Source organism: Prunus avium, chromosome 2 (genome assembly GCF_965620075.1).
Source record: "Prunus avium chromosome 2, drPruAviu1.hap1.1, whole genome shotgun sequence".
In the NCBI taxonomy this organism is placed as follows: Eukaryota; Viridiplantae; Streptophyta; class Magnoliopsida; order Rosales; family Rosaceae; genus Prunus; species Prunus avium.
Window position 1 is genome coordinate 40,588,673 of NC_142285.1, and position 17,382 is coordinate 40,606,054.

The 17,382-nt window shown below is 36.3% G+C and overlaps 6 protein-coding genes across 8 annotated transcripts; 3 read left to right on the top strand and 3 right to left on the bottom strand.

Moving 5' to 3' along the window:
• The first annotated feature begins 31 nt into the window (after positions 1-31).
• On the top strand, positions 32-2,026 carry LOC110765877 (amino acid transporter AVT6C-like). Its single transcript, XM_021969119.2, has 5 exons — positions 32-455; positions 563-715; positions 859-1,062; positions 1,146-1,611; positions 1,710-2,026. Exons 1-5 carry the CDS (start codon positions 98-100, stop codon positions 1,834-1,836), a joined length of 1,308 nt encoding a protein of 435 aa, XP_021824811.1. The 5' UTR covers positions 32-97; the 3' UTR covers positions 1,837-2,026.
• Positions 2,027-2,192: 166 nt separating this feature from the next.
• On the bottom strand, positions 2,193-3,559 carry LOC148297034 (uncharacterized). The gene is made up of 3 exons (XM_088249433.1): positions 3,466-3,559; positions 3,037-3,162; positions 2,193-2,488 (listed from the first exon to the last, which is right to left on the bottom strand). Exons 1-3 carry the CDS (start codon positions 3,554-3,556, stop codon positions 2,316-2,318), a joined length of 390 nt encoding a protein of 129 aa, XP_088105559.1. The 5' UTR covers positions 3,557-3,559; the 3' UTR covers positions 2,193-2,315.
• A 1,007-nt stretch (positions 3,560-4,566) lies between these two features.
• Positions 4,567-6,946, top strand: LOC110765879 (amino acid transporter AVT6C-like). Of its 3 annotated transcripts, none has more exons than XM_088248383.1 (5): positions 4,567-5,069; positions 5,469-5,621; positions 5,716-5,898; positions 6,017-6,482; positions 6,592-6,946. In XM_088248383.1, exons 1-5 carry the CDS (start codon positions 4,667-4,669, stop codon positions 6,710-6,712), a joined length of 1,326 nt encoding a protein of 441 aa, XP_088104509.1. In that variant the 5' UTR covers positions 4,567-4,666; the 3' UTR covers positions 6,713-6,946. The 3 variants fall into 3 exon arrangements, with proteins under 3 accessions (XP_088104509.1, XP_088104510.1, XP_088104508.1); XM_088248384.1 differs by having other exon boundaries at positions 4,567-4,946; positions 5,716-5,919; XM_088248382.1 differs by having other exon boundaries at positions 4,568-5,069; positions 5,716-5,919.
• On the top strand, positions 6,856-9,371 carry LOC110765880 (amino acid transporter AVT6C-like). The gene is made up of 6 exons (XM_088248703.1): positions 6,856-6,882; positions 7,357-7,453; positions 7,906-8,058; positions 8,202-8,405; positions 8,489-8,954; positions 9,055-9,371. The coding sequence occupies exons 1-6, from the start codon at positions 6,856-6,858 to the stop codon at positions 9,179-9,181; spliced, it is 1,074 nt and encodes a 357-aa protein (XP_088104829.1). The 3' UTR covers positions 9,182-9,371.
• A 166-nt stretch (positions 9,372-9,537) lies between these two features.
• LOC110765874 (ARM repeat superfamily protein) lies at positions 9,538-11,609 on the bottom strand. Its single transcript, XM_088248385.1, has 6 exons — positions 11,450-11,609; positions 11,247-11,313; positions 11,053-11,160; positions 10,810-10,908; positions 10,382-10,507; positions 9,538-9,833 (listed from the first exon to the last, which is right to left on the bottom strand). The coding sequence occupies exons 1-6, from the start codon at positions 11,477-11,479 to the stop codon at positions 9,661-9,663; spliced, it is 603 nt and encodes a 200-aa protein (XP_088104511.1). The 5' UTR covers positions 11,480-11,609; the 3' UTR covers positions 9,538-9,660.
• A 583-nt stretch (positions 11,610-12,192) lies between these two features.
• Positions 12,193-15,919, bottom strand: LOC110765889 (Nop53 protein). The gene is made up of 12 exons (XM_021969134.2): positions 15,688-15,919; positions 14,839-15,011; positions 14,694-14,739; positions 14,561-14,586; positions 14,178-14,258; positions 13,968-14,078; positions 13,539-13,627; positions 13,137-13,256; positions 12,929-13,051; positions 12,777-12,843; positions 12,588-12,664; positions 12,193-12,488 (listed from the first exon to the last, which is right to left on the bottom strand). The coding sequence occupies exons 1-12, from the start codon at positions 15,854-15,856 to the stop codon at positions 12,482-12,484; spliced, it is 1,089 nt and encodes a 362-aa protein (XP_021824826.1). The 5' UTR covers positions 15,857-15,919; the 3' UTR covers positions 12,193-12,481.
• Positions 15,920-17,382: the final 1,463 nt, after the last annotated feature.

A 17,382-nucleotide genomic window follows, 5' to 3' on the forward strand; every position in this document is an offset into this window, starting at 1 on the left:
CTTGTATTTATATGCACAGGACTTTAAAAGCTTTCATTTACAAAAAGACAACATCCCTAAAAGACTCTCTAGCAAGAAAAGCAGAGCAGTCATCGGAATGTCGCCTGCCGTCGGAGCTCGCGTGCCACTCCTGCCGAAGAACAAGCCAGTGAGGCGGGCAACGGTGTCAGGGGCAGTGTTCAACGTGTCGACGAGCATAATTGGTGCCGGAATTATGTCAATCCCGGCCACTCTCAAAGTGCTTGGTGTCATACCAGCTTTTCTGCTTATTGTGATCATTGCTTTCTTGGCTGATGTCTCGGTTGAGTTCTTGATGAGGTTTACGCATTCCGGCGAGTCCACCACGTATGCTGGTGTCATGAGAGAGTCTTTTGGGCAGGTGGGATCTGTGGCCACACAAATATGTGTTATGATCACTAATCTTGGGTGCTTAATCATGTACCAGATTATAATTGGTAAGATTCAATTTTCTTTAGTTTTTTTTTTTTGTGTGTTGTTTCTAACTAGAGCTTAATAAGAATTAAAAGGTACCTTTTTTTCTGTTTTTTTTTTTAATTTTCAGGGGATGTTCTATCTGGAAATGGATCTTCAGGAACAGGGCATTCAGGGGTTCTGCAAGAGTGGTTTGGAATTCAGTGGTGGAACTCACGTGATATTGCTATCTTGTTCACTCTCGTGTTCATTTTTCTGCCACTGGTCTTGTTAAGGCGTGTGGGTAAGTAATTTTGCAGAAGGAAACAGTCGTTTTTTTCTCTATATGTTGTTGAACTCTGTGCTTATTAATTATGCTTATCTGAGTGTTTAAACGTAAACTCTGTCTGTGATGACATCTAATTACTAACTGGCTGGAGTTTTCAGAATCTCTCAAGTACAGTTCTGCCATAGCGGTTCTTCTTGCTGTGGTTTTTGTTGGCATAAGTTCTGCCATGGCAATCTATGCCATCTTTGAGGGAAAAACCAGCAACCCAAAGTTGATACCAAGCTTGGACAAACAAACCTCCTTCTTTGATCTTTTCACTGCTGTTCCAGTCATTGTCACAGCCTTCACTTTTCATTTCAATGGTAAGAAATGAACAATTTATTATTTACATGTTGAATTTTCTGATCAGTGGTTCATTGGTTTCTCTCTGATTGATGGCTTACAGTTCATCCAATTGGTTTTGAGCTTGGCAAGCCCTCTGATATGATATCAGCGGTCAGAATTTCACTGGTGCTTTGTGCAGCAATCTATTTCTCCATTGGACTTTTTGGGTATCTTTTGTTTGGAGATGCAATCATGAGTGACATACTTGTCAATTTTGACAAAAGTTCAGATTCAGCAATGGGTGCTCTGCTTAATGATGTGGTCAGATTAAGCTATGCACTTCATCTGATGTTGGTTTTCCCACTGTTGAACTTCTCTTTAAGGGTCAACTTAGATGAACTTCTCTTCCCTAAAAAGCCACTTCTGGCCACAGATACCAGAAGATTTGTGATCCTCACTCTTGGTCTGCTAGTCTTCTCTTACCTCGCAGCAATTGCCTTCCCAAACATTTGGTATATCTTTCAGTTTCTAGGATCAACCTCTGCAGTCTGCCTTGCCTTCATTTTCCCTGGTGCTATTGTTCTAAGGTACTCTCTCTCTCTCTCTCTCTCTCTCTCTCTCTCTCTCTCTCTCTGTGTTAAAAAAAATGCTAAATTTGACACTCTTTATTCTATGCAAATTACAGGGATGTACATGGCATATCTACAAGAAGAGATAGAATCATGGCGACTATAATGGTGTTCTTGGCAGTAGTTACAAGCGCAATTGCCATTTCCACCAACATATACAATTTTTTCGGGACCAAGTCATGATTGATTTTCCTTTTCCTCATTTTTATTGTAGCTGAGGTGCTTGTATTCTATTGTATTATTCATAGCATGGCTTCTTTAGAGTTCACAAACATTCTCTATCACAATGATATTACATGATGTTTGTACCAAAAGAAATGATATTGCATGATTTGGTGCATTACAGACATAAATGAAACAGCATAATGACCAATTACAAGCCTTTTAGAGATACAATATTGGTAGAATTATTCACCACCTTATGAAATATGCACTAAATTCAGGCATTTTACTGATTTTATCTACGATTGTTTGAAATTGTGATGGTTCTCTAATTTTGAAACAGCACCTGTGATCATTGATATGAAAATTCAAGCCAATTTACTGAATTCAAACTCTGTTTATTACATTTAAGAAGAAAGAAAAGATACAGGGCATATCCATCTATCCTTACAATGCAGGCATGGCCTTTTTGAGATTGTGTTGCAGCCTGTAATAGGAGGCTAAGAGTCTGAAGACCTTGACACATTTGTAGACGGAATATCGTATCTACAATCTTGAAATCTCTTGAGCAAGCTTGACTTGTATTTCTCAATTTCAGCACTCTCCAAGGAATCAGGGGTTGATCTGATAACTGAGATTGCCCCAGCTTGGTGTAAAGCTCCAATAGCTTGATCTGCAGTAATAAGAAAGGACTGATTAACACAGAACAACTCTAGTTGTACCCACTACAAAACACTAAAGGAGCTTTCAGAAATTAAACTTCTACAGAATCACAAAGTCAATTCTGTAAACAACATGTTTTTCTAGACATCTAGAATACACGTTTAGCCTTTTTGTTTTCTAAGCACTAACATTACATGTTCTTTTAACAACTGCCTACACAAAACTGCCAAATATTATTACCACAATTATCAAATGTGCATTACGTTTACTGGAGAATTACTCACAGAAACTGCTATATAAATTCAAAATCTGAATGTAGCGGGCATATAATACATGCTTCATGCATCTAAAGATTTTAAGGCTACACTTTGCTGGAATTACATTCTTCCATTCAGTAATAAACAGGAATGAAATTCATTCCACCAGCAATGTATGGTGGCGGTCATCTTTAGCATTCCCTGACTTTCAGTTGACGTGCACCTATTCTAAGAATGAAAGAAAGTTTGAAGGGATGGACACAGGCGCATCTAGTACTGACTGCAAATGGAAAAGCCTGACCTGAGGGTGACAGAGCAGAAAGAGCTTTCAAAGCCTCCTTCCTTGTGCGGTCATCTCTAGCATCCACCAACATGTTTACGAGCTCTTGAGCACCACCCATCTCCACTATTTTCATCCTCCTTTCATCTATAAATCAAGAGAAACAAACTTCACTATCTGACCCCTGATTTTCATGAGCTACATATTCAAAAGCTCAAGATAGAAGTCCCATGGCAAACCATTTAACACCGTAATTTACAACCCTATTCGAGACAGTTGGATGTCTGAGAAATAATAACTTCTTATGTTATGCAGCTCAAACGCAAGGCAGTTTCTGAAAACGATTACATAACTGGTAACTCATTACCAGTCAACCAGGTATATCCAATGAGTGAATTTTTTCAAAATAAAATACTGACAAAACAGAAAATAGAGCTACTTTGAAGTTACCATCAATCGCAAACTGAGCTAATCGAGAAGCCCCCATTCTCTTGAACAAAGGATCCTTGACTGTTAAAAGTGACACGGACTGTTGCAACATATTATCTCCTGGAAACGTAGTAAATTTAATTTCACACCTAGCTACTCATTTATCATTGTAACAAAACCATAATTGAGAATTCAATTTTTCATTATTCTCAAAGCCAAAGGAGATATGCTAGACAATTCAAGTTTTCAAGTTTTCATTATTTTCCAATGTAACAAAACCATTATAAGAAAAGTTATGACAAAAGACAATAATGATGCACACGCCGAAGTTATCTGTTGTCTCTTAAATATAAATTGTGTAAAAAGGTATGGTAGAGAGAAGTTAGGTTGGCCTTATAATAGTGTGAAAGAACTAAAACCCACTCTAAAAAAATATGGAAAACTCTCTCAAAACTAAACAAAAACTAAACAACTAAGAGAACTAACTAGGAAAGCAATTCATCTTTAATTAGGAAAACAAAACAGCTAACTTGCACACATGTTTTGGAGTCGTTTTACCTTCTAAAAAAATATGAAAAATATGGGAAATGTAGCTCTATCTCTTATATTTCCATATATATCATAAGTCAATTGGAAAAATCGAGATAGTCTCAAAATCTTCAATAAAAATACCAACTAAATTGAAAAATAATAATTAATGAGGAAAAACTTGAGTTATGTAACATTGTTGAATGGGTCACTTGGCTTTGTACTCCTTTAAATTTAATTTCACACCTAGCTACTCATTTATCATTTGTAACAAACACCATCATTGGAGAATTGTCTAGCATATCTTTCCTTTAGCATTGTAAATAATGAAAACTCGAATTACTTTGGCATATTCTTAGAACATTCCTGAAGAAATCAAAATATTGTGTGTTATCCCTTTTATTTGTGACATATTTGGGTTTAGCAATCAAACCCAAACTTGACTGGAGAATGAAGGCCCAACTCAAACAGTTTTCTTTTTGAGAAGATGTTGGGCTCTCCAACAACTTGAAGGTCCATGGTGGGTTAAACCAAACCAATGCCAGGATTAAAATAACCAATAACTTGCAGGAATGATAATCCTGGTATTAGTTCACATCAATGTCAGGATTAAAATAACCAATAACAAGCACACCAACTATTTATTGAGGCCTCAAAGCATCCCCAGAATAGCTCCCAAAAAAAATCAAAGGAGATGGTGAAGCAGGAAAACAGTGATGAGGCTGAAGCAGTTACTCATCCACTCTTGCAGGACCTCAAGTCCTTGGAAGGTCAAAACTCATCATCATCAGAAAAAGGCGCTTCATTTTCTGGGGCTGTCTTCAACATCTCAACCACAATGATTGGAGCTGGGATCATGTCAATTCCAGCAACCATCAAGGTCCTAGGCATAGTTCCTGGGTTCATTCTCATATTGTTGGTGGCCTTGGTTGTGGAGGTCACAGTGGAGTTCTTGCTCAGGTACACAAACTCAGGCGAGTCTTCTACCTATTCTGGCATGCTGGGTGAGTCTTTTGGACCCTGGGGTTCCATTGCTGTGCAAATTTGTGTCATTATCACCAACCTTGGCTGCCTCATCATTTATTTCATTATCATTGGTAAGCTTAATTGGATCATCTCTCAACAATTGTGTTAGATTTCTAAATTTGCTCAACTGTCATTCAAATTTGTTGATAAGATAAAAATCCCATTTCTTTTTTGGGGAAAAAACCTTAGTTTGATGATGGATTGTTATGTTATCTGTGTCATATAAAACAAGAAAAGACCCACCGGGCCATTCTGTCTTATAATGGATGCTTGGTGTCTGATAGGAACATGTTTACGGAAAAGTCACAAAGTAAAAACAAAGAATCAATGATGGATTGTTTTTGTGTGGAAGCTATCTCTACTTTAAAGATAACCCTTTTGTTATGCTGTTTATTACACTTAATCTATGTGATAATGTGGCATACCGTGCTAATTACACTAGTGAAAGAAGTTTTCTTAATTTGGTTTAGGGGATGTTCTATGTGGAAGTCATTCTGGAGGAACCTTGCACTTGGGTATTTTACAAGAATGGTTTGGCATCCACTGGTGGAATTCTCGTGCTTATGCGCTTCTCTTCATTGCACTCTTTGTGATGCTTCCATTAGTCTTGTTACGCCGAGTAGGTCAGTATGTAAATATCAAACAACCACAAGAACATGTTAAATTGTTAAGTATAGACTGGGATTTACCAACAGAGTGCTTGTTGCTTAATTACAGATTCACTAAGGCACACTTCAGCAGTGTCCATTCTGCTAGCAGTGGTTTTTGTTGTCATATGTTCTGCAATGGCAATTGACGCATTGTGCAAAGGGAAGACTCAGAAACCGAGACTATTTCCAGATTTTGCACATCAAGTCTCAGTATTTGATCTTTTCACCACCATCCCAATTCTTGTGACAGGTTTTGGATTCCATGTCAATAGTGAGGGCACATCATTTTTGGTCTTGTGGTATCTGGATTATGTTACACAACTAAATTTCTGATAGCTAATATATGGCAACTGTGTGAATGAATGCAGTTCATCCAATTAGAGCAGAGCTTGGTAAACCTTCTGATATGAGATCAGCTGCTCGGATTTCTCTTGTGATCAGCATCATCATTTACTTTTCTATCGGTTTCTTTGGCTACCTATTGTTTGGCGATTCGGTAATGGATGACATACTAGTAAACTTTGATCAAAGTTCTGATTCCACAATTGGGCAGATAATCAATGACATTGTTCGACTGAGCTATGCAGTTCACCTCTTGTTTGTGTTTCCTATTATGAACTTTTCCTTAAGGGCCAACATAGATGAACTGCTTTTCCCAAATAAGCCTATTTTGGCCCAAAGCACCTCAAGATTTCTGTCCCTCACTTTTGTGCTGCTCTCCTTTACATACATTGTGGCAATAGCTATCCCAAGCATATGGTACTTCTTTCAGTTCATGGGATCCACTACCGTAGTTTGCCTCTCATTTATATTCCCAGCTGCTCTCATTCTTAGGTACCAAGTTCTAATCCTTTCTACTTTTCTAGTGTAGCAAGCAGCGAGCAGGTCTGGTACTTACGGTTTTACTAATCAAACCTGGTTTTTGTTTCAAACTTCTTGACAGGGATGGGCATGGTATATCAACAAGAAGGGACAAGATAATTGCAATATTGGTGATTATTTTGGCTGTGGTGACAAGCTCAATTGCAATGTCTACCACTCTTTACAATTCAGCTCAAGGCTAGCCATCATATTATTATAAACTGCTTTACTACACTTGAAGTCAAAGAGGCTGAACTTGGCAGATTAGGCGTAGGTTTTTGAAAGCCACACAATCTGCCTCAGTGTATAATACATTGTACACGTATTTGTTCTACTATTAGTGACTATGGAATTCATCAAATTTGTCCTCGCTGTAATTATCTTCTGCAATAAATCTGTAGTAACTTTGAGACATCAATCTGCAAAGAATGTTCATGTATACACTTGTTCTTGCCAATTTAGCAAGAGCTATAAAGCTCAAATCACGATCGTGATCCGTTAAGAATATCATATTTGGCCAACTCAGAATCAGATCATGATATCCCTTCAAGATCTGTAGAACAACTATATATTATAAACAAGAACATCACCAAAATCCTCGGTCTCTTCTGCTGTGATGTTGATGACGACCCTGTGCATGCATTTTTGTATATTATCTTACGTGGGTTTCCACGGCATTATTTATCCTTTATTTATTTTATCCTATAAATTAGGTCTTATCTTTGGCTTTTCCACGTTAGCTAGCCATCCATTATCTATATCTTCCTCTTGAATACGACCTCTCAACCACCTATACAAATCTCCAAAGCAAAATACTGAAAATGAAGTGTCCCCATTCAGCAGCTAGACTCACACAACTCTCCAACCCTACTCTCCTTTTGTTTGGGGCATCTTGTCTACGTATTTTGATCTATTTGACAAAACCTGTCAACACCGTTTTTTATGTGCGTTCTTTTCTATATGTGAATTTAGAAGAGGATAGAGCAATAATTGAGTTTTTGTTCTCAATCTAGTTAAGCGGGTAATTGCTTTACATGCAAGTGCCACAAATTTCTCATCAGCCAAGTCATAGTTTTTTTTTTTTTACTCCAAATAAGTGATAGTTCAAACCAAGATCTAAAATATCGATGATTTCGAAAATATCGGTAGTCCAAAAACATGGAAATTTTGATGGAAATATCGGGATATTATTGATATCAATAAAAATTAAATAAAAACCATCGAAATTGTAAAAAAAACTTGGAAACTTTTCTTGAAATCTTGGGTGCTTAATCATGTACCAGATTATAATTGGAAAGATTCAATTTTCAGTAGCTTTTTTTTTTCTGTTGTTTCTAACTAGAGCTTAATAAGAATTAAAGGGTACTTTTTTTTCTCTGGTTTTTTTTATTTTCAGGGGATGTTCTATCTGGAAATGGATCTTCAGGAACAGGGCATTCAGGGGTTCTGCAAGAGTGGTTTGGAATTCAGTGGTGGAACTCACGTGATATTGCTATCTTGTTCACTCTCGTGTTCATTTTTCTGCCACTGGTCTTGTTAAGGCGTGTGGGTAAGTAATTTTGCAGAAGGAAACAGCCGTTTTTTTGTCTATATGTTGTTGAACTCTGTGCTTATTAATTATGCTTCTCTGAGTGTTTAAACGTAAACTCTGTCTGTGATGACATCTAATTACTAACTGGCTGGAGTTTTCAGAATCTCTCAAGTACAGTTCTGCCATAGCAGTTCTTCTTGCTGTGGTTTTTGTTGGCATAAGTTCTGCCATGGCAATCTATGCCATCTTTGAGGGAAAAACCAGCAACCCAAAGTTGATACCAAGCTTGGACAAACAAACCTCCTTCTTTGATCTTTTCACTGCTGTTCCAGTCATTGTCACAGCCTTCACTTTTCATTTCAATGGTAAGAAATGAACAATTTATTATTTACATGTTGAATTTTCTGATCAGTGGTTCATTGGTTTCTCTCTGATTGATGGCTTACAGTTCATCCAATTGGTTTTGAGCTTGGCAAGCCCTCTGATATGATATCAGCGGTCAGAATTTCACTGGTGCTTTGTGCAGCAATCTATTTCTCCATTGGACTTTTTGGGTATCTTTTGTTTGGAGATGCAATCATGAGTGACATACTTGTCAATTTTGACAAAAGTTCAGATTCAGCAATGGGTGCTCTGCTTAATGATGTGGTCAGATTAAGCTATGCACTTCATCTGATGTTGGTTTTCCCACTGTTGAACTTCTCTTTAAGGGTCAACTTAGATGAACTTCTCTTCCCTAAAAAGCCACTTCTGGCCACAGATACCAGAAGATTTGTGATCCTCACTCTTGGTCTGCTAGTCTTCTCTTACCTCGCAGCAATTGCCTTCCCAAACATTTGGTATATCTTTCAGTTTCTAGGATCAACCTCTGCAGTCTGCCTTGCCTTCATTTTCCCTGGTGCTATTGTTCTAAGGTACTCTCTCTCTCTCTCTCTCTCTCTCTCTCTCTCTCTCTCTCTCTGTGTGTTAAAAAAAATGCTAAATTTGACACTCTTTATTCTATGCAAATTACAGGGATGTACATGGCATATCTACAAGAAGAGATAGAATCATGGCGACTATAATGGTGTTCTTGGCAGTAGTTACAAGCGCAATTGCCATTTCCACCAACATATACAATTTTTTCGGGACCAAGTCATGATTGATTTTCCTTTTCCTCATTTTTATTGTAGCTGAGGTGCTTGTATTCTATTGTATTATTCATAGCATGGCTTCTTTAGAGTTCACAAACATTCTCTATCACAATGATATTACATGATGTTTGTACCAAAAGAAATGATATTGCATGATTTGGTGCATTACAGACATAAATGAAACAGCATAATGACCAATTACAAGCCTTTTAGAGATACAATATTGGTAGAATTATTCACCACCTTATGAAATATGCACTAAATTCAGGCATTTTACTGATTTTATCTACGATTGTTTGAAATTGTGATGGTTCTCTAATTTTGAAACAGCACCGGTGATCATTGATATGAAAATTCAGGCCAATTTACTGAATTCAAACTCTGTTTATTATATTTAAGAAGAAAGAAAAGATACAGGGCATATCCATCTATCCTTACAATGCAGGCATGGCCGTTTTGAGATTGTGTTGCAGCCTGTAATAGGAGGCTAAGAGTCTGAAGACCTTGACACATTTGTAGACGGAATATCGTATCTAAGATCCTGAAATCTCTTGAGCAAGCCTGACTTGTATTTCTCAATTTCAGCACTCTCCAAGGAATCAGGGGTTGATCTGATAACTGAGATTGCCCCAGCTTGGTGTAAAGCTCCAATAGCTTGATCTGCAGTAATAAGAAAGGACTGATTAACACAGAACAACTCTAGTTGTACCCACTACAAAACACTAAAGGAGCTTTCAAAAATTAAACTTCTACAGAATCACTAAGTTAATTCTGTAAACAACATGTTTTTCTCGACATCTAGAATACACGTTTAGCCTTTTTGTTTTCTAAGCACTAACATTACATGTTCTTTTAACAACTGCCTACACAAAACTGCCAAATATTATTACCACAATTATCAAATGTGCATTACGTTTACTGGAGAATTACTCACAGAAACTGCTATATAAATTCAAAATCTGAATGTAGCGGGCATATAATACATGCTTCATGCATCTAAAGATTTTAAGGCTACACTTTGCTGGAATTACATTCTTCCATTCAGTAATAAACAGGAATGAAATTCATTCCACCAGCAATGTATGGTGGCGGTCATCTTTAGCATTCCCTGACTTTCAGTTGATGTGCACCTATTCTAAGAATGAAAGAAAGTTTGAAGGGATGGACACAGGCGCATCTAGTACTGACTGCAAATGGAAAAGCCTGACCTGAGGGTGACAGAGCAGAAAGAGCTTTCAAAGCCTCCTTCCTTGTGCGGTCATCTTTAGCATCCACCAACATGTTTACGAGCTCTTGAGCACCACCCATCTCCACTATTTTCATCCTCCTTTCATCTATAAATCAAGAGAAACAAACTTCACTATCTGACCCCTGATTTTCATGTGCTACATATTCAAAAAGCTCAAGATAGAAGTCCAATGGCAAACCATTTAACACTGTAATTTACAACCCAATTCGAGACAGTTGGATGTCTGAGAAATAATAACTTCTTATGTTATGCAGCTCAAACGCAAGGCAGTTTCTGAAAACGATTACATAACTGGTAACTCATTACCAGTCAACCAGGTATATCTAATGAGTGAATTCTCAAAATAAAATACTGACAAAACAGAAAATAGAGCTACTTCGAAGTTACCATCAATTGCAAACTGAGCTAATCGAGAAGCCCCCATTCTCTTGAACAAAGGATCCTTGACCGTTAAAAGTGACACGGACTGTTGCAACAAATTATCTCCTGGAAACGTAGTAAATTACAAGAGCAATATCAGGAAAAAATGGTAATTTATTATTTTTCCTTCGAGTTAAAAAAAGAAAAGAAGAAAAGAAGAAGATAAAACTAGTTCAAGATTGCAATGAACCAACACGCAGAGTGACATACCCATATACGGCATGATGTTGTAAGCTATGCAAGTTGCAGTCCCAGCAAATATCAGCTTCAACAGCCATCCGATTTTTCTTTCAGCGTCCTGTTCAAGGGAGAGCTCATCTGCAATTCAATATCAGAGTTTTCATTTTCCTTCATTTTCTCAGCAACCAAACAAATAAATATTGATAGGGATAAGAGTGAGTGACCTCTTCCGTTGTAAGTTGAGAAATTGCGAGGCTGCGCATTCCGTACTGGGTTTCTTCTACAGTAATACTTTGAACACCGATAAAAAAAAATTTCACATCACATCAAAATTGGAGACAGTTAATAAAAATTAAACAAAAAATGAAACTCGAAATGGGCTTTCGTTGTTAGGTATGAAAATTTTCAATTCGAAGAAGCAGCTTACAGTGGTGAGCCTGGCTGCTAACGTGCGCATAGTGCAAAGAGATGACTGAGATTTTCCGTCGATGCTCGCTGCGGCGAAATTGAAGAGCAGAGCAGAGCAGGTCTTGGACTCGGCGGGGAGGGAAAAGGCCTAAAGCCGCTGGGTCAGGTGCTTCACTTAAGTGTCGTTAATGTTGTTTTCTGGGACTGAATCCAATGGGCCTTTATTTACAGCCCAGACATAATTAATTTCTTTTTTAAACCTCTTTTTTAGGAGGAAATTTAATTATTATTTTTTTGGTAAATAAATAAAATTTCAACGAAATTTATTTTTGGTAAATTTATTTATTTATTTGATTAAGGTAAATTGACAAGTAAAATAATTTGATCAAAAAGGTAGATTGACAATTTTCTTTTTTTAGTCTGAACCACGAGGTGATCCTGGATGGGCCCCAACTATGGGTGGCACCTTTAAGCCTTAACAACAACCCAGACTAATCCCTGCTCACACCGGGTCGGCCCGTAAGGGGTAAAGTGTTGACCAAAGTGGTGACTCCATACGAGAGCAGAGATCGAACCCCTGACCTCTCTTAAGGAATGAGAGTGCCGAACCACTCACCCTAACCACCTTGGTTATTGACAATTTTCTTTCAAGTGGATAAGATCACTCCACTTTTAAAAAAAAAATAAAAGTATTTCCTTCTTAACGGGAAAAAGGGAGGTAAACAAGACCTCAAATTCATAATTCTACCAAAGGCATGAACATTAATATATAAGAAACTTTTTTTTTTTCTGGCAAATTTTTATAAGGATGATCAGTGTGTAAATCAAAAGTTGATTACAACAGGAACAGGAGTGAATTTTGAACTGAGAATTTCCAGCCAAACAGGGAAATGAACAAAAAAAAGTGAATAAAGATAACTACAAAACTATTGAACTTGACATTGACAAAATTTGATGCTGCATCAGTAGCTGATCTTCGTTGAACCCCAGCTGATGACTTTGGTTCCACACACCTCGTTACCATCTCGTTAAACCAAATCACGAAAAAGCTCTATTTCCTGTCCAAAAAGTAGACAAATCATGAGAAGAGTTTGTGAAGAAAAAGAAGTTTGATTAAACTTCCAACAAAAACCACTGAACCTTCAAAGAACACTAACCTTTTGTTAAATTTTGGCGGGATTAATCCTCTTTTTTCTAGGCTCTTGAACCGATCCTTGACAAGGGTACAACAACCCTTCATGGAAAAGAAGAAAACAATTAGACTTTCCTCTAGTCTTGTCTGAATCATACACAAAGAATCGGAAACTGATGAAAGTTTTGGTAAGAAAAAAAAAATTCATATATACCTTCAGTTTCCGAAGGGATCCAGTTATTTCTTCGGTCAAGAGGACTTGAACTGGGGCAGGCTCGAATCTGTAATAGAAGAATTAACATGTTATATCAAATGCATATAATAAATACATAGAGAGAGAGAGAGTAGCATTTTTTTAGCACATACTTGTGCTTCCCCAAGCGTGGGGGGCATGACTTTAGTTTCTCTTTTTTGGCTACAACTCGTCGAATATGTCTTTTATGCTTCTCATCGTCCTCTTTAGCTATTTCCTGAAGAATATCTGGTAAGCTGTGACCAAATATGACAGGAAATTATCAGGGTGCAATCTTCACCAGAGTATATCTAGAGGCAAAAAGGTCATAGAATATATTACCCATCAATTTCTTTGGAAAGCTTCTGTGCCTTTATCGCTTCTGCTTCCTTTTTAAGCTGTTCTTTACGCCTAGCTCTCTTATTTAACATGACTGTTGTCACCCTCTTTGTTTTAAGAGGCCTGCACCATTTTTATTCAAACAATATGAGCTCATGGCATTTAGGTTTCATGACATTATCATATAAGCCAGATGACAGGAGGAAAATTTGAGAAGTTTAATCTCATAAGTATAGTGTGACAGGAAGCACATGAAAATGTACTACAACAAGCACACATCTTTGAATAAAGCATTGTCATATTGGCATACAAAGAAAGACAATTATATCAATGCTATTAAAGAAAGTTTTGTCTAATTTACCAAAATAAATAAATAAGGCATGAAATGATCTAAATTGGGATCACCTTTTCTCAGATGCAGCATCCTCATTCTCATCCAAATTTTCTGGATTCATATCATCATCAGTGCCTTCATCAGCATCGAGAAAATACATCTAATAAAGTAGATTGGTATGTCAGCTTCTCAATTAAAGTAACATGTAAATTATAACATTTTTTTTTGTCAGAGAATATATTAATTGTTATGACCCTCCTCATCCATGTTGTTCTGTAGTTCTCTAGTCTCTCTTCAATAAAGTTCTTGTTTCTTATCATTAAAGAGATCATGATCCCTAGTTATACTCTTTATAACTAAATAAATTTTATTATTTAAGACAACATTAGAAATACTCTTAAGTATAAAGGTGCAACTTTACTATGAGATGTACATAAAGCTCCACACTTGAGGCAAATTAAGATCCGTGATGATTCATGAAAGGAAAAAAAGACACTCACTTCTTCTTCATCAACAGCCTCCCCAGGAACAGTTAGAGGAACTGGTTGAGGTCCTAACTCTTTTTTGTAGACTTTGTGCATTTCTTGTGCAACAGCATGAGCCAATGTTTCCTGAATTGGAAAAACAGGAAAAGATGGAAAAACTTTATGCCATTAAAGCCAAAAGGTTCGACAAAAATAAAGGTATCAAGACTGTTATCAGGAAATTACCTGGTGACTTTCAAATGTGGGATTGAATGAGGATCCTGGAGGCTCAACTTCTACAGCAGGAATAAGTGATGGCTTCACCGTCTTCAAAAAATTCAATAGACATATATCAACTAAAAGCTATGGAATATTAGCTACAACTGTGGAATGCATTCAAGCAATAACACATCAAACAGAGTTCTGCTTTGAGGCTTATATGACTCCAAGATAACATGTGATCCATTATGCATCTTAGTATTCATGAATTATGACTTGGTGGTCAAAGTGGCATATTAGCATGCCTCTTCACGGCAATATCAGTATTGCAAAAAGAGTAACAGAAACAGACAAAAACTGATATGAACAAGAATATGATCATATACTTGAACTTAAATGACAAGCCTTACCTTCTTGGTCTTGCTGTTGTCACCACCTGCAATAGATTCAAAAACAGTAATGTAAGGCAAGGCACCCTATAACAAAATAAGAATAATAATAATATAGAAGAAACAAAGATTTGGTTATTAAGGTTGAAGAAACCTTTATCACCCCATAAGTCAGCCATGCCCAAAGTTGAGACAGAACCCTGAGAGATGTCAAACTAACATTAATAAATTAAAAAAAAGGTAGAAATAGATAATATGTGCATTTTACAATTTAATATTATAACTATCCATCATTCGACCTGAGGACCACATTCAGTTGCATCTTTTGGCTTTGGAACCTCTTTAATTGTTTTCTTCGATTTCTTCAGTGTCGAAGAAGGCACGGCTTGTACAAATGGGTTTTTCTGTAGCATGCTCTCAACATGGAGTACTTTCTGTCTATGTTTTTCAATCTTCCTCTTCACCGAAAGATCTGGTCAGACCAAAGCATATAAGTTCTTTCCACGTACCAAAGAAAATAATCAAGAAAATAGAGAGAATAAAACATAAGAAAGGAACTGGATTGTACAAAACTCTACACTTTTGAGTCGCACCAGATTTCTCGAGCGACTAAAAACCCAATAGACTACCATGAGATTCCATCAGATTGAGTATTTAAAGTCAAGCTGAACTCTATCCAAATCAAACAACCTCTAAATTATCTATCCCCCTTACAATGGAGTCTCATACTCTCCAAACAAAAGGGGCTTTTTTTTCTTCCGAAAAAGTATTTCTTAGTAAATGATCAGAGCTAATTTCAGCATCCCATGAAGTTAAAAGAAGCTCCTTTAGCATAAAATGCAACAACCAGTTAAACTTACGACATTGCACTCTTAACAAAAAATTATGAAATTCCACTATTATAAGTCTTCTACATCTGAGTCACATTTGAAGTGTTGGAAACATATCTGTATCAATGGTTATAATTGCATTGACGACTACATCAAAGAAAATGATAAGTTCACCAACAAAAACCCAACTCAAAGCAAATTTTAACTGTCTGCAATACACCTTACATGTCCTCAGAAAACCAAATAATTCAATCTTAATCAATTTTCCAATGATGTAAAAGGGTATGAAGGAAAAAGCATCGTGGAGAAAGGAGGTACCTTTGGACTTGTCGACAAAGAAGAGCGACTCGGCGGGAGCAGAGGAAAGAGAACCACCGGAGAGAGCATCTTTGGTTGACTGCTCGAAGAAGTCATGAATGTCTTCTGTACTTATGTTGGCTCTCCATGCCTTCTTTCCCTTTCTAGATGTCTTCGCTTTCTTCCCCATCCCTTTTTCTCTGTTCTGAGTCTCTACTGCGTTGCTCTCTTTGTGGGTTGAAGAATGACTCGGTAGGTACTTCGTCTATAAACCCTAATTCTCAGTGGCGGGTAACACGACGCCGTTATGCGGCCAAAAAAAAAAACAATCGTTATTTTCCTTTCTTTTAAATATTTTACAGCTATTTTTCTTTAGATTATTTTTTTAAAATAATTTGAATTAGGTAAAGTTTTAATTTATTACATGTTACATCTTTAAAAAAATTAAAGAACCGAGTATAGGCGGGCGGCTATACTATTTCTTTAAAAATATTAAAAATAAGTCTAGCCCCCTCGGCTGTACTATTTCTTCTTAAAACTAGAGACGTATAGCCGGTCGGCTATACTATTCCTTTTATAAAAAAAAATTAAAAAAAAGTGTAACCGCCCGGCTATACTAATTCATGTCAAAAAAATTAAAAAAGCGTATAGCCGGGCGGCTATACTATTTCTTTAAAAAAAATTAAAAAACCGTAGTACCGCCACGCACCTATACTATTTAACAAAAAAAATTTGGCAAATTAAAACTTAAAAGTTCTGCCACTGTATAGTATTTTAATATAATTTTTAATATATATTATTTCTGTGTATATTATGTGAGAATTATGTGTATAATACGTTAATTTTGTGTGTGTTATTGAAAATTTTGTAAAAAATACGTGTATTAAATATGAAAAATATGTACGTACATATTCAATACGAGTATTGTATGTTTGCTTTTAAAAAAAATTAGAATTTTAACAAGTCTTTAAATTACTTTAGTTAGTAATTATATTTTAATTATTATTTAATATAAAACAATTAAAGAAAAAGTCCACAAAATTATTAATTTCTATTTATTAAGTCTTTTGTGAAATCGTTTGGGTGTCTTAATTAAATTTCTCCATAGTCCAAGAGCCTTATCCATTACTATTAGGCCATTACTCGAGTCTCTATTTCCCCCTTTTTATTTTTTACTTTTCAAGAGTTATTACCCGTATAAAGATTTTAGCACTTTCACGTTTAATAATGTATTATGCGTGTACGCACATATTTCTCATGTTTAATACACATGTTTTTTTACAAAAGTTTCAATAAGACACACAAAATTCACGTATTATACACATAATTCTCACATATTATTGAATAAAAATAATATATATTTAAAAAGGGAATAGCCGCACGGCTATACTCAGGGTTCCCTAATTTTTTAATATTTTTCGAGTATAGCCTTTCGGCTGTAATTTTTTTTTTTTGAAGCGTATAGCCGGCTATACGCTTTAAATATACAATTTTTTCAGATCATTTTAGGGTTTGGGGCTAAATAAGGGTTAAACCCATAAATAGAATAACAAAAGGGATCCACCAACATTTTGTGGATCAAAGAATGTTGAAATTCAGAGTATAAAATTGCTTGAATGCGTTTTGAATCTAAATTTCCATGTCCTAAAAAAAGTCTTCACGGTATTTACTCTTTTTAACCCCTTTCTTCTAGGGTTAGAGTCTGAGAAATATATA